The 15,355-nt window shown below is 37.6% G+C and overlaps 1 protein-coding gene across 7 annotated transcripts in view; it reads right to left on the bottom strand.

Annotated features, from left to right (window-relative positions):
• EYA4 (EYA transcriptional coactivator and phosphatase 4) overlaps nt 1-15,355 on the bottom strand; it is a 159,927-nt gene that overhangs the window by 33,883 nt on the left and 110,689 nt on the right. For 3 of the 7 annotated variants that reach the window (XM_086744731.1, XM_086744732.1, XM_086744730.1), the window contains exons 6-11: nt 13,241-13,333; nt 7,100-7,166; nt 5,028-5,170; nt 4,747-4,890; nt 3,581-3,660; nt 3,018-3,201 (exon numbers count right to left, since the gene is read on the bottom strand). In XM_086744731.1, coding sequence (XP_086600857.1) covers nt 3,018-3,201; nt 3,581-3,660; nt 4,747-4,890; nt 5,028-5,170; nt 7,100-7,166; nt 13,241-13,333 — 711 coding nt within the window. The remainder of the gene's footprint in view (nt 1-3,017; nt 3,202-3,580; nt 3,661-4,746; nt 4,891-5,027; nt 5,171-7,099; nt 7,167-13,240; nt 13,334-15,355) is intronic. The other 4 variants (XM_086744735.1, XM_086744734.1, XM_086744736.1 and 1 more) reach the window with 3 other exon arrangements.

The following is a 15,355-nucleotide window of genomic DNA, read 5'->3' as shown; positions in this document are numbered from 1 at the left end:
GGAGATGGTCTTTCATACCCAGAACATTGTTTCCCACCTGTTAAAATACAGTTGTGCCTCTAAAGCAGGAGAAAAGAGGTGTCGGCACAGTCTGCATATATAATGCCATCTCCTGGAGAAGCTGCAAAGGGTGACTTCATTGTGGGTACCAAATTAAGAGAGACCAAGCTCTGCTGCATCCCGTAACCAAACTGGAGCTACTACCTTATGAGTGATTCACCTTGCCCAGCTTTGGATATATAGAAGTGAGGTGCCTAAACATGAAGCTTTTATTCTGGCCTATTCCTTCTGCTAGAATTTTATCTGCCATAGATTAAGTGTACTAATGTAATCATCAAATGTACTAAAATGTACCCATCTCCTGAGACTTCATCTCAGGATTCATCTGATTTATCCCAATTTCAGATGAAGTGCCCTTGGAGATACATATTTGTCTCACAGATACTCTGTGGTAACGAGTGCATTTTGAAAAATCTTAATGTAGGGCAGCACAACACAAACACAGAAGAGACATCTATGGGAAGGTTAAGGAGCTGAGCTTTACGCAGATGTGGGATGGATGAACTACTGAGCCCCTTCATACTCTCTTTATTAATTGTCTTTTGTTACATATTCTTACCACAAAGGGCAGCCAGAGGATGGCTTCAACATGACAAACTCTTTTTCCCTGGCTTGTAATGTGTTTTTGCTTGTTATAAGTAGCAGAAAGAGCGAAGTCTATTCCAATTTTAATCTAATTTTCTTTACTCGATTAAGAAATACAATTGTAATTGATACTAACTCTTGATCTGATGGGGTGTTATTATGAAGACAAGAAATCCTGTATGTGTGGAGAGTACTAGAGGCTTTGATTAGTTATTTGAACTAATAGCTATCAGAGATGGCAGAAGAGTGAAGTGCCTTGCTGTGTTTTATCTTAGGTTTTAGTTGGAGTAAGAACCAAAAAACAAAGCCCTGTTAAACAGCAAGTGAAGATGGTGAGTGCTGAAGCTCTGCAGTATGATCTATTCTATCTGAAGTGATGTCCAAGGCATTGCACCTCACTGACGAAAATTTATTTTTACAGTGACACAGAAGGGCACCGGCATGTCACGTATTCGCAAAGTGGGTGTTTCACTCTTAGCAGAGGGTCACATGATCGGTGCAACACTTCACAGAAATAAGGAGTGTGTGGGCAGATCTCTAAGTTCAGAAGCACAACCTACTTAACAGGAAAACAAGTTCACATGCTTAAACAGTCCACAAACAAGAAAAATCCTTACTGTTTCATAGATGTGAAGCCTTCCATATTTTTTCAACCTGTTCAAGCTATGTAAGATTCCTTTCTTTTGTCAATGCAATTCAATACTACGGGAGTTTGTAATACGTGATAAATTTATACAGCTTTTCTAGGAAATACAGATACACAAGGGAGAGACAATATTGGAAACATTGTCTGATTTTCTCAAATAAAAATATGAAGGAATAACAAAGGAACAAAGGGAAGTACACAGAACATATACAATTATCAAAAACATCACTTGTGAGTACTCCTCACACTCTTTTAAAAATACCTCACATAGGATTTGTGTCTGATATAGATGTTCTGCAACTGTTGAAATTTCACTTGATTTCAAGTTACCTCTTAGCTTTTTCTTCCTAAATTTGCATTCTGACACTCCTGAATAACATTTTACACTTTCATCAAAAACCAAGAGAATGTATGTCTCTCCATATCCATTCACTACCATACCATACCATACCGTACCGTACTGTACCGTGCCATTCCATACTATACCACAAACCTGTGTATGCACATGGACACACACACATACACTCTTGAAAAATCAGCCTGAGGAAAACAACTGGCAAGGAAAAATTTCAACTCCTGCCATTAAAATTACAAAGTTTTCAGTACATTTAAGCTGCTTCTACGAAGTATGAGCCCTTGCTTATACTTTTCTATGCAGTGTTACCCTTCCTTTGTTGAAATTCATTATTATAATACATTAGTTTTTCTACTATACTTCTCAGTGAGATGTTGCAGTTGTTAGGATGAGAATTAGGAAGACTGAGCTGATTCTGTGATTAAAGCACATTTCCCCCCTATTCAGAGCCTAATCCAACCCCGTGTTTGTTAATCTTCGTATAAATGCTCACAGTCTGTGGGGTAAGGCAGACACTACTCATGCTCCATAAGCAAAGCCAGTGCCCCTGGAAGAGGCTGATCTAGCAAGAATGAGCCAGGCATCTGGCAACAGATAACCTCTCCCATAGATGCTACTCCTTAGCAGGCTACTTGGGTTATGAAGATATGACAGAATACCGAGCTAGGTCTTTAAGAACGTCCTATACAATAGAAACAGTACAGGAAAGTAAGCATACAGGAATATAACAAAATACTGTGTTGTGGTGGATGTGCACAAGGGGGCAGAGCCGGGCAGGCAAACTGAGCCTCCTGAGAACTTTCTTTCTGCAACTTCAACTCCCTCAATGCTATTTTTTGTGCTAATAACCAATCGCTCTATTCTTAGTTACCTAAATTTGTGAAATGGCAAGCATGGCTTGTATATATTTGAATAAAGCCCATGTACTCTTGCTAGCATAATCGGGGCATAATTAAATGAACAACAGTGTCTTGTTTTAAATTCCTTTCAGAAATGCTTCAGAACATGTAGGTGGATATAGGAATGTTCCACTGTCAGTAACAGGAAAGCTCATTGAAATTTTATTTCAAAATTCACTAAAAGTTTGTTACCATACAGTTGTTTTTAATATTAATAAATCCCTACCAGACTATTGTAAATTTTTCAGGCCTTCCTGACAGACAACCACCTCAGTCCGCAAGGACCTTTATTTAACAAACAAACTAGACAGGTTTCCTAGCTAAACAACAAAACCAAAATGCCTACTTCGGCTGGTTTGCATGATGAAGTTTTCTGAACAGCATGAGTTTAAAATGTGTGTACTCAAACAAGGTTGATATGGAAATCTTGTCTTTACACAAAAACAGAATAAAATACAAAAATTGTTTTCACCTGAATGTAGATCTGTACCTGGTTGACTAGTCAGGCCAGAGAGGGAGTCCTGTAACTGATAGGTTGATGATGATGAAGAAGTGCCATCAGCTGTGTTGTTTGAGGTCATATATGCACCATATGTTGATGCTGAGTAATACTGTGCATATTGATTTTGGCCAAAAGCTGTGTACGATGGATAATCCTAAAATAGCGAATGAAGCAGAGTACTTAATTGAGTAATGAGTGATTTTTCCATTAAATATTTCTAAGTGTGCAATCACATGATTTTTTCAAGAGTTTGAGGGGTTTAGTTTAGATTTTTTTAATTTAAGGATATTTAACATTTTTTTAAATTTAAGGATATTTACTAAAAGACTACAGGGACGTTGCTGAAGTATTTAAGTGTCAAAAGATGGAACTAGGCTTCCACTGGGATTTTAATTGTTTTTCATAGAAAACATCATTGAACCACAGTGAGTCTAATTCAACATAACAGATCTAAATTAAAATAACACGCTATCATTAGAGTTATATAAATCCTTTTGTAATTGACAAACAAACAAAAATGTTAATATTCATACCTGTTGTGAACTACTGAAGTTTGTAGAATTTGAAACAGAATTGTTTGCATAAATAGTGGATGATGGTGTGAAACTAGAACCTAAAATTAAGAAATAAAATTAACTGTGAGAACTTGCTTGTGAATCAAAATAAAATTCTAAATACAATATTCCATGTTAAGGCATAGATAAATCAGAAGAACAAACAACTTTTATTTTCTGTTTAAAGAATAAAACACTGTAATGAGACTATAAAAGAAATGAAATGCTCCTTCCACACATACAGGCATACACATTCCTCTTCACACCCTGCAAGGGAGGTATTGGCAGGAAGTCACTCCCCCAATTGAGAAAGCATTTTTCAATTTACTGCAGTGTCTCACCTCTCCTCAAATATAGTTTTTCTCTTTTTCCTTCATTTCTAACACTTTAGAACTAAGTGTTAGTATATGTTCACTGATGAAACAAAAAACTTTTGAAAGCGTATTTTAGTGATCCAGGTGTTTTTAATCCATTTGTAATGAGGAATGTCCTTGTTTTCAATGTAAGTCACATGATTCATATTGTAATTTGTAATATTCAAAAGATTAACCCTTGTATAAGAATCTTAAAATATCCAAATAAAAATATAATAATATAATATCCAAATAAAACATATTACCAATGATCAAAGCATAATAAGTGAATTAATAATTGAATAATAAATATGAATTAAGGAGAAATTCTAACAATTATGGTAATGCAAAAAGAAACAGGCATCAAATGATGTCATAGTCAGAAATGTGTAAACAGAGAAAAGCTACTTGTGTACGCTAATAAATAGAATAGAATTGTTTAGATTGGAAAAGACCTTTAAGATCATCAAGTCCAACCATTAAATATTAAATACAACAAATGCTTCCAGTCCTGCCATGTGATTTCACCCCCCAGAAAATGAACATGCAAACAGGGACTGCTTTGCATGACCAGATCTAAATTAACAGATGACCACAATAAATACATGTATGAATATTAGTTCTGAAAAAAAATACTTAGCTTTACATTTTAGAGGTAAAAGTAGCTGCCAATGGTAAGCGTACTTGCCAGAGTTCACAAAAATGAATGGAAAATATCTCATAAACCTGAGGGAAGAGGGGGCCATCTGCAGCAGTGGGATGGGATGAACCCTGACGGTGGTGGCTACTCACCTGGCATCTGATAAGAGCAGGGTGTTTGGCCTGGCTGTGGGGTGGAAAACCCTGGGCTGTAACTGAGGCAGCTGCTCTGCAGTGGTGACTGGGTCTGCGAGAGCCCACTTTCCGTCTTGATGCCTGGCAACATTACACCCAAATCTGTATAAGAAATTAATTTTCAACTGATTCTTTAAAATATTTTCTTACAGTTGGGAAAATAAAAAAGAAAGCAAAAATAATTCACATCGGCATTGCTTTTACTTCTAGGTAAGGTGAAGTAATAAGAGGTCAAATACCGTAAGTGGGTAAGCTGTATGGCTGTCCTGTCTGTGAGTAGGCTGTATAGACCGCTGGTTGCTGCATTCCTGAATACTGGGTTTGTCCGGCATAGGCAGACATTGTTTGAGCTGCTGGTGTAGAAAGAATGTGTGGATAGGGCCTAAATATCAGGAAAAATAGCATTACTGTGGCAACAAATACTTTGTATGTTGATTCAAGCAATAAAGTAAAGAAAAAGGTTTAGAGATGTCCAAAGGCAGTTCGTTATTCTGCCAACTGTTCCTCTTCTGGGATTTATTCCATACCCCACTGAAATAAGCTAAAAACCACTCTGGTTCACATTCCTCAGGACACGGTGAATATTTTGTGCTGTCCCAACACTACAATTTAATTCACAAGCTACCGTGTCCAACTCTAGGTGGACTGTGCCACCACTATACAGCTTTATCTGGGCCAAGATCAGCCTGCTTAAATCAGAAAAGCCCTCCCGCTTTTTTAGTCCAGTGGAAGGAAACTTGGACTAGAAGAATAAAGAAAATGCAGAGGTGAACATTAAAGCTATTACATTATGTCCTCTGTGTATGGTTCTGCTTCAACAGACATCTAGCCTCTGGCTACATCGGGAGATGGATCATGCCCACTGCGAGCAGTATGAAAAATATTGATGGCACTACTTTGGTAACCAGATAGGCTTTAAACATTTGGAAAATATGGGCTAGGGAAATAGAATGGAAATTAAAATGGCCTTTTATTTATAAATACTGGGGTTTTATAGAGAGATTGAATAAAATCAAGTTTAGAATTTTTGCCCTCCAGTGTTGCAAAAACATACAGAGAATCATTTGTCTTGGATTGTTTTGTAAGTCAAATAAGGCTTTATGGACCAAGAGTTGAATAAACACACTCTGCAGAATTACTCTAACTGAAACCTGGCCATTAAAAGCCATGAATAAATTTCAGAATCTAATTTTAATTTTTTTTTCTTTCTAATTAGTTCAGTACAGTTGGCAGCCATTACTATCAGAAAAAGATTACTCATTAATTTAGATGCCAATAAATTATAACAGTAGATTAAAAACTCTATTAAACCTTGTACTGTATTTGGCCAAAAGTATCTGATATAGTTTGCCAAAACCTGTTTTAAGTGGATTGAGGGCTGTTCTTAGTTCAGGCACCTACTTTCTGTATCAAGAAACGTTGGCTATCATGATATGAATGCAAACTTGTTAAAGAAACTTGAAAAAGCCTAATCAGCTACAGTTTCAATGTTTTCTCAGTATCAAAGTCACACAGGTACTTGTATCATATGCACGGAAACAAATAGATGGCATACTGGAATCAAGCACCCTTGTGCACAACACTGATTGCAGGACAAGCAGACTAACAGACTGCCAACTGTAGCTGTTTCATGTTACATCTTCAGTGCTTTCTCCTGAAGTTCCTACTCCTGGATTCATGTGATTGCCCAAGAGTCTATTTTCCTCAAAAAAAAAAAAAACCAAAAAAAACCACCTGAAAGAAATTCTCTATTCCTAACACCCCTAGGCTTAAAAATTTAAAAATGAGATTAAAAGCTAATCCAATTTATCTGATTTTTAAATCTTATGATATTGGAGAAGTAGGAGAAGAGGGTGGTTCATGACTGGAATGTTTGGAAGCGTTTGGCAATGCTGGCACTGGGAGGGTCTGTGACAAGGTTACCCCTTAGTATGCATCTTGCACACGCAATTGTAATTTCTAAATATAAACTGTATTCTTCAAAATATGCCTGTATACATTGCCAGCACTCTTAAGATGCTGATGTCTGAGAATGTAATAGTCCAAGTTTTTCCTTCTGTGTGTGCAGATATTCAAGGGTATTTCTTGTGCAGCAATACTGCACAGAGCACAGAGCAGGATCCTACTCTGCAGCCAGGCAAGGAAAAAAAGTTGGAGAGAGCGAGCTACAATGGAGTCAGTACTGAGGCTTTAGTATTTTCCTTTCCCTCTGTTTCTTTTGCTGATGAACACTTGTTTGCAACAAACCACAGAACTGCGTAGAGCCAAGGTCAATTCCCAATAAAAGACCAGAAGAGGTGCAGACACTAACTTGGAGGGATATATCTGCGGAGAGTACTGGTGCGCTGATCTTGGGCTGTAGCCACTACTTGTTATTACTGCAAAACAGAAAATAAGAGTACAGCAGTCAGAAACATCACCAGACCAATGCAGGCAAACAGTCTGAACACTAACGCAACAACAATAACAGAGCAGTTTATTGAAGTAGACGGCTTTTCAACAAAATAAATGTCACCTGAACTGCAAAAAAACTCCTAAATAATTCATTGTTGTACAGAACTCTTTAGTTGGTATGGCTGTCGTGCTCTTTCAGCTTGACTGATGTGTTTCTGAGTATATTACAGAAGCATATATTTCATACATTATCTGTGATCCACACTCCACAGATCTTTCAAAACTGCAAGTTGTATTAAAATTAGTAGTTAGAAAGAATCTTGTCATTTAACATATGGTATTGCACATGATTGAAATAGCACACAAATACTTTAAAAGTTTTACATTAACAAGTTTGATTTTAATACTGGGTAGGGAAAATATGAATGTGCTTAATTTTAATCAGTTTAGGTGATGGAAGATACCAGATTGGCTACTAGAAAACAAATACCATTCCTTATCAACAAGCCACTAAAAACAATATTTTTGTTTTCAAAGTAAGCATAAACAGTCCTGTCCAGCAGCCATCAGAATTGTGTATGCCTGTACTACTCACAGCTGCACTTTTCCAAGAAAGCTAACGGAACAATAGTCATATCCCATTAAAATTTCATTCAGAAGCGGTGCTCACACTGGATTAGTTCCAAGTGTTTGGAAGTTTCTCTTTCCTTTAGCCATCTGTCTTGACTAAGACAGATGTATTCCAAATATATGCACTCTAAAGTGTTGAACCAATCCCTTCAGAGCAAATCCATACTGGGCAAACATACAGAGTGTCTTTATTAGGCCATCTGCTGCTCATTCACTTTTCAAAAGATTAAAGTAGTACACAATGAAGCACTGGAATTTCTTTAGTCTAATCAATCATAGTTGTACTTCAAAGTGTACCCTCTTCCTAAGTTGTTCGTAATGGTAGTAGAAATGAACTTCAAGAATTATATAAGTGACAAATAGGTTTAGGTTCCTAAGTATTTTATGAAACATGATATATTTCTACATCCAGGCCTAATTAACATCTTTGAGATCTATTGCTTTGAACATATGCAGAACTTCATATTTTTAAAGCTAGTTTAAACACATTTAGAACATGGAGGACTTAAAAAGAAAATACAGTAAAAGGAAAACAATTAGCTTCTTTTTTAAATGTGCAGTTGAGTATGGCTTGAAAATAAAGAAGAATTGGATAATAATTTTTGCAACATGTGCCACTAGATTTCATAAAAATGTTGCTGACTGAAAAGATATTGAGGGTTTGCCTGCGATGGAAACCTACTGAATTTAATTTTGTGTGGATACTCTTTTTTTTTTTTTTTTTTGAGAATGCCTTTCCATGGTTTAAGCTCAAGCCGCAGAGTGATCTACTAGGTGTGCATACAGTTATTCCCAGAGTTAGAAGAACTTACAGCTGTATATATCAACATAATCAGCCCGTAGAGCTCTACAGGATGCTTTCAGTTATTTAAGACTTGAAGAGTAATTAGTGTTCCCTGTTGTATCCCTATGACCTTTCTAAAGACAAGCAATAGCTGACAGAGTGACCTTGGTGATTCTCAGAGCAAGGAACTTTCGTGATCCATTATCGGCTTATCAGATCTTTTTTGCCTGTGCTGCTCCACTTTTTGTCTGATCATTTGCTGGATGACAGTTCACTTGATTAATTAGTTTGGTTAGATTACAGTTACCATTCCACCACACCTGATGTAAGCTACAAAAAATGAATGACTGTTCATTTCAATCTCTTGAGCTATCTGCCTGTATTTTTATTATTTTTGTATATACCTTACTTTATAAATTCAGACAAGAAAATAAAATACTTCTGAAATATGTCCGTTTTTAAATTTTCTTTTTTAACTTCTTCTTTTTTTTTTTTTAATTTCCCTGATGGTACTACTGCTTGTAAAGAGAGAGAAAAATAGGCAAGTACCGCCAAAGTAAATTGTGTACTTTTCAAACTAAAAAGTCTGTTCTTTTCACTCTTTCTCTGGTAGCTTGTCCCATTGATTTGTGCACTACATTTTCAACTGTGAGATGTTTGAGAAACAGAGGGTGCAAGACCTACCATAAGAGAACATTATGACTGAGTAGAGCCCGCAGACTATGCCTGTATCTCCTAGATCAGACTGGTAATTCTAAGAGTTATCAAACTTAAACAACTTTCACTGCTGGATAGTCTCCTAATCCTACTTCTGAGAACTGTTGGCAATGGAGGATATAGTGGAGGCAGGTTGTTATGGTTTTTATAACTGCACCACTTTATATAGCCATTTATATGAATGGGATTAAACACTGTTTTATGTTGCTTATATTAAAAACAAAATCAAAACTGTTTCTTCTCTGAAAAAAAAACTCGAATATTTCTCAGACTTCATTACTTGAATCTACCAAAGGAATGCTCTTCAGGGCAGGTGTAAGACCCTTGATTTCTCAAGTCCTCCTATGGCACAAGAAGCTGACAGCCAGCTCTTACCAGTTAACCTGTTAACTAAACTGGCCAAGATGGCTGTGGATAATTTAAATGACCATAAACTGTTCTGATAGCATGTGTTGGGTTCAGTATATTAACACAGGCTGGAATTTTGTATTTTTTCATTACGCATCTGGAAAATTCTGTGCAAAGCGGTTAGATTAAAAGGATGTCATTTAAATAACAGATAACAATGTCTACAGATAAGGGGATCAAACATAGTTTACATAGCAGCGGTGTTTCCTAATTTCACCTTTATAGTCTTCTGAAATTGTTTTCTATATCCCTTCTGTGTGTAATAAATACTAAGTAAAAACAACGATGAGAACTTCAAATGTCTCTCTCTCTGCTCCATTAAAATGATAAACAGTTCTCAAATTAGTCCAGTATTGTAAGCAATATAAACACAAGAATGCATGCGCTCCCAGTACAGCAGCTGCAGCAAATTCAGAGTATGAAAATACTCAGTTCAAGGCTGTTCAGCTCTCTACATCCTGTGAATACCCACCCCAATGGGAGTCTGCTGCAGGACCACAAAGCGTCAAATCCAGTATACCGGTATTAATTACCAACTGTCACTCTTTGAAGAAAAAGGAGGAGGAAGAGGGGTGCACAAGGCAACTCTCCACCCTTCCTAAGAGGCACGGTTTCTCCCAGGGGCAGCTCTGCAGGATGGAGGAATATGAGTCCTGAGTGTGAGCTGCGAGACGTGAGCTGCAGCCCTGAGCAGGAGCTTGCCCAATGGCCTTGGCAAGGCCACTGCGGCAATTGTCACTCCAAATTCAAGAGATCTATGTGCTTTATTTTTCAACTTTTCAATCAAAAAATGGGGTTCATCATAGTTACCCGTGAAGCTTAATCTATGTCTCCTGCCCTGCACCTTGTACAGTCTGTTTGACCACAACTTTCTGGGTTACAGCTGGTCATTAGGGACAGAGCTGGCTACCTTACATCCCTCAGGGCTGAAGCTTGTTCAGACTTCTGCTAAGCTCCAGGACATGTCACAGGTTTTGATTGCCCTTGGAGCATGGAAATCCATTTTAATGGGCAGAATATTTGAAGGAGAGGATTTCTGCATGGCAGACTCTCAGATGGATCTCAGCACCAGGAGTTCTCTTTTCACCCACGACTCATTTCATTAAAAATTCCATAACATACCTAAATCCTTCCCGACTCAACAAAGGATGCTTGAGTCCTTCTGACCTATACTTGTATAAGACAGAGTAGGTGATATCCCTGCTAGTGGCCTATATGTCTAGGCATCCTCACAAAATGAGCTCACGGGTGGTCTGAAAGCTGCAGGACAGTACTAGCATTATCACTTCGTCAAAGTTGGGAATAACAGACGTATGTAACTGACTATTAGGAAAAAAAAACTGTTCAGTGTTGGACTTCGGTTTGCTTTGTTTTCAATTGCGGCTGATTTGTCTGAAATAACATCTTCCTACTAATCGGTATTTATTGTCTTTGGCAACCTGTTAAACTTCCCAAATAACCAGTTAGGTTAAAAAGTCAGAGAAATACTTTTTTTGTTGAGTTTGTGTTGCTCTTTAGCACTTCTTCCACAAAACTGAGCCAATCAAATTGTCCAATTTGCAAGTACCAGGAAAAGGCAAGTGTGAAAGTAATCATAGAATAATAGAATCATAGAATGGTTAGGGTTGGAAGGGACCTTCAAAGGTCATCTAGTCCAATCCCCCCTGCAAGGAGCAGGGACATCCCCGACTAGATCAGGTTGCTCAGAGCCTCATCCAGCCTGGCCTTGAACGTTTCCAGGGATGGGGCATCCACCACCTTTCTGGGCAACCTGTTCCAGTGTTCTACAACCCTCATTGTAAAAAATGTTTTCCTAATATCTAATCTAAATCTACCTCACTACTGAACAGTCTCTCCCCATCTTTCTTGTAATGGATTTACTCTTCCTGAAAGGCTCAGTGTGTTATCAAGGCAGCTCTGCGTCTCACTCTGATGATGGAGACTGCACATCACCCAGACAGGCAGACTATTGATTTTCCAGTGTGTATCTCCATACTCATTTAATAGTTGAGTCTGTGGGCTAAACTGAGAATCAGTTTCTTTTGAGTATGCAAGTGGCTAACAGCAAAAAACATTCTTTAAGGATCAAATCCCTGGCTTTTTTTTGGTGGCACCAATTGTTTCCAAGTTTCCAAAGTGTAGAGATCTCAACACTTCTTTTGAAAACAGTGGAATCTAACGGGTGAGTGGCATCTAAGGAAATCAAATTCTTACTTAGCTATCTAATTGTGAACTGGAGGCTGCAATTTTTGGCACTCCTTCACGAAAATATTGCCTTAGCCACACTTTACACGTGGAATCCAACTCAGATGTCTTAAATACATGGCAGAAGCTGACAGAATTTCACCACCAATATGACAAAATCATATATATGGTTGGACATCTTATAATCTGTTATCACTACTAATAAAACTTTAGGATAGAGTTAACAACAGAGTGAAAAAGCTAGTTTTTAGCTAAGACTTAATTTTTAAATGGAACTTGTTAGACTTTATGATATTCTTTCAGTATAATCATAATGAGGACAATGTTTTCATTTTTTTAAAGTTAGAAATAGTATACACTTGCTTTGCATCTCACAAAAGACCTTTTCTTCAGGCATTGAATTTTTAATAAATAGTTTTCTGAATACCCAGCTTCGGAGTATATCTGCATTTACTGATGCCTATAACACAATTCCAGAAACATACACTCAGTTTTTAAAACATTTTCATTGCACAGAAATATTGTGATTTCCAAAATATTTTAAATAGAGCTTGACTACCTTAGTCTACTAAAGTAATAGTAGTACCAGAGTGGAGTGGCTATTCCTGGCTTCAGTGAACTTTCAGTCAGGCCATCATTGAACTGATATTTTCAGATGCAAATTTTTTTCTCCTTCCCCATTTTTTAAATATTATTATTGTCAGTATTCAGCTTAATGATTACAAGACACATTATCTGTACTTTTTCACAGTTTATCACCTTTTAATAACTTATAGGAATCTACTTTAAAATTGCTGTTTGTTTTCTTTGTTTTTAAGAAGAAGTAACTGAAACTTATGATTATTTAAAGTAAAATACAGATTTTAATTTCACAGAAATAAAGCAGCTGGGGGCAATTTGGTCAATGTTTAAACTAACACACTGCTCACAGGAATAAAAAGATTAGCACTGAAATATAACCTGTAAGATTTTAAATTTTACAAATTAGAATGTTTGTTACAAATACAATTTTTTTTTCCTAAGATCGTACATGACTAACACTGAAAAAAATCTACAGTACTATAACAACACTACTACTGTAAGATTTTTGCATACAATAATGGTCTTAGTCATTACTAAAGTTTCTTTAAGATCATAGCTCCCAGAAATTGCAAAGTTTCATTTACAAAAATGAAAAAGTTGTTATTATTTTATATTAAAATGTTACTTTATTGTAGTTTTTAGAAGATTTCTACCATGCAATGTTCATTGTGAAGGTTATCAGATGCTATATTAATGTGAATCTAACAATATGTCATCTTATTATGGCTTTACCTGACCCAGTAAAAGTGTCAAGCGATCCATCTCCAGTTGTTGTTGCTGTTTCACTGCTGTTCATGGGTTCTGTTTTGACTGCAAGAAGAGACACTACATAGAAGAATAAGTAGACATGAAATTTTACTTCTAAATTTACACCGGAGTCCTCATGCCAGTCTTACTAGCAATAGTCCAGCTAGAACAAGCATGCGGTGCAACAGCTTCAACCTTTGCTCTACCACTGTATTGAGACAATCTACACTTGCTCTGTCTGGAATGGACATGCATTTACATAGCTTTTTATCTGTGCATTCATCTGTCTATTGGTTTTAGCAACTGGAATATCTTCTGGCGAGATTTCAACGTAAATCTAATTGATTCCAACAATTCCCTAAGAGTAGCAGAGAGGAAGGAAACATCAGCTGTCAAGGGATGTAGCACATAACAAAAATAGTTTTGCCTGACAAGTGGAACAATAATAATATGGTTTCATGCTCATATAGAAGCAAATTACTTTCACAGTGCCAGCATTCTGCTTTCCCCTTCTCCTTTTACGGTGTCTGTGGGGGGCTTTTTGAGCTAGGTCATCAGCAAGCAATTTTCCATAAATGAAGAGAGACATTTAAAAGAAAAAAAAAAAAGCAAAAGAACTAGAGCAGGACACAAACAACAGCTATGACAAGTCAGCTTCTAACTCAGAGCTAACCAAACATTTGGGTCCACTCTTAAGTCAAGCTATTTCTTACGGATCATCATGCACTCCTACCATTCAAGCTATAATTGAAAACACCACAGAGGCAATCTAGATTTTATAGTTCAATGTTACCTAAGCAGACCATTTAGCACATACTTTTGTAATGGAGTTTGGGAACGACCTTTCTAATTGATGTGGTAAGAAACAGCAGAACAGAATACATTGCTGCTTTTATTAGATATTTGACAAGGAAATGTGGAAACCCTCAGCATATTATCACAATCACTTTGTGAAGGCCACTTAGGTGTGTCAGCATTTATCACATACATATCAGCAGCTTGCTTATAGATATCACAGGACCAGTCTCTGCCTGAGGGTGCAGAGCAAAGTGGCAATAAGAACCTTCCCGGGTCACTATCGTGGTCGTGTGCCAGGTATTGAAATTCCACTGACACAGCCTGGGATTTGTGGAGAAGACTTTGCTGTGACAGTCAGGCTAGCAGAGGCCCCCCAGCAGATCTAACATACATCAAGAAGAGGCATTTTCTGCCAGCTAGTTACCTGACACTTCTGAGGGACATCAGCTAAGCTGAGCAAAGCTCTTGTCAGTATCACTCCATCCACGTTTGACTTCACTGGCAAGAGCAAGAGGAGGGGAGGAATTTCATGTTCTGAGCTAGTAATGTATTTACAAACTATGGCTCAGACTCAAGTCACCTAACTTTTAGGCATTTAAAATGTCCATACTAATCTCCCTTCATAACCAGGCAAGAAAGAAAGGTACCTTCAGAGGGTGACTCAGTCCAAGTATGGCCTGAGCTGCCCTCAAGTTCACCATCCCTCTTATAGTCTGTAGAGGAACAGGGAGTGGATGAGCTAAACAAAGGACTTGGTTTTCTCATGGGAAAATTGTCCCAGAACACCACCTAAAGAACCATTCTGTTATTCCTCCCCATATCTGCGAGCACAAGGAGGAGCTCACTGGAAGCTGCACCACCACCAATACAGCCAGCCACCTGGGACAAGCCCTCCGCTGGCCACCTCTCCTGCCACAGCACACTCAATTTCCAGTCACCCTGCTAAAGGGATCTTACTCCAGCAAGTCATACAGGATGCTGCAGATGTCTACAATTCCACGATTGACCTATGCTGAATTAAAAGGGACATCTGTCAAGTAGGGAACATCTGAGAAATTGGGATGCATTTGTCTCTGTAACAGGGAGAGGGCCCTGAAGTGTCACGGGTGCCCCAAAGCTAAGGAAACCAAGTAGCACTTCCTTACACAAGTTATACAGTTTTATCTTTCCATTTACTGTGCAAGATTAAAATGTATTTGGATGTGTGTCTTTTAAATGTAGACTTCTTTTCATTTTTGTTTCTCTTTAATAAAGCTGTCACACCCATATATTCTCCCTGCAAGCAGCAAGATATTAATGCAA

Source organism: Chlamydotis macqueenii, chromosome 3 (assembly GCF_036417535.1).
Source record: "Chlamydotis macqueenii isolate bChlMac1 chromosome 3, bChlMac1.mat, whole genome shotgun sequence".
In the NCBI taxonomy this organism is placed as follows: Eukaryota; Metazoa; Chordata; class Aves; order Otidiformes; family Otididae; genus Chlamydotis; species Chlamydotis macqueenii.
This window is presented reverse-complemented; position numbering and strand designations above follow the sequence as displayed.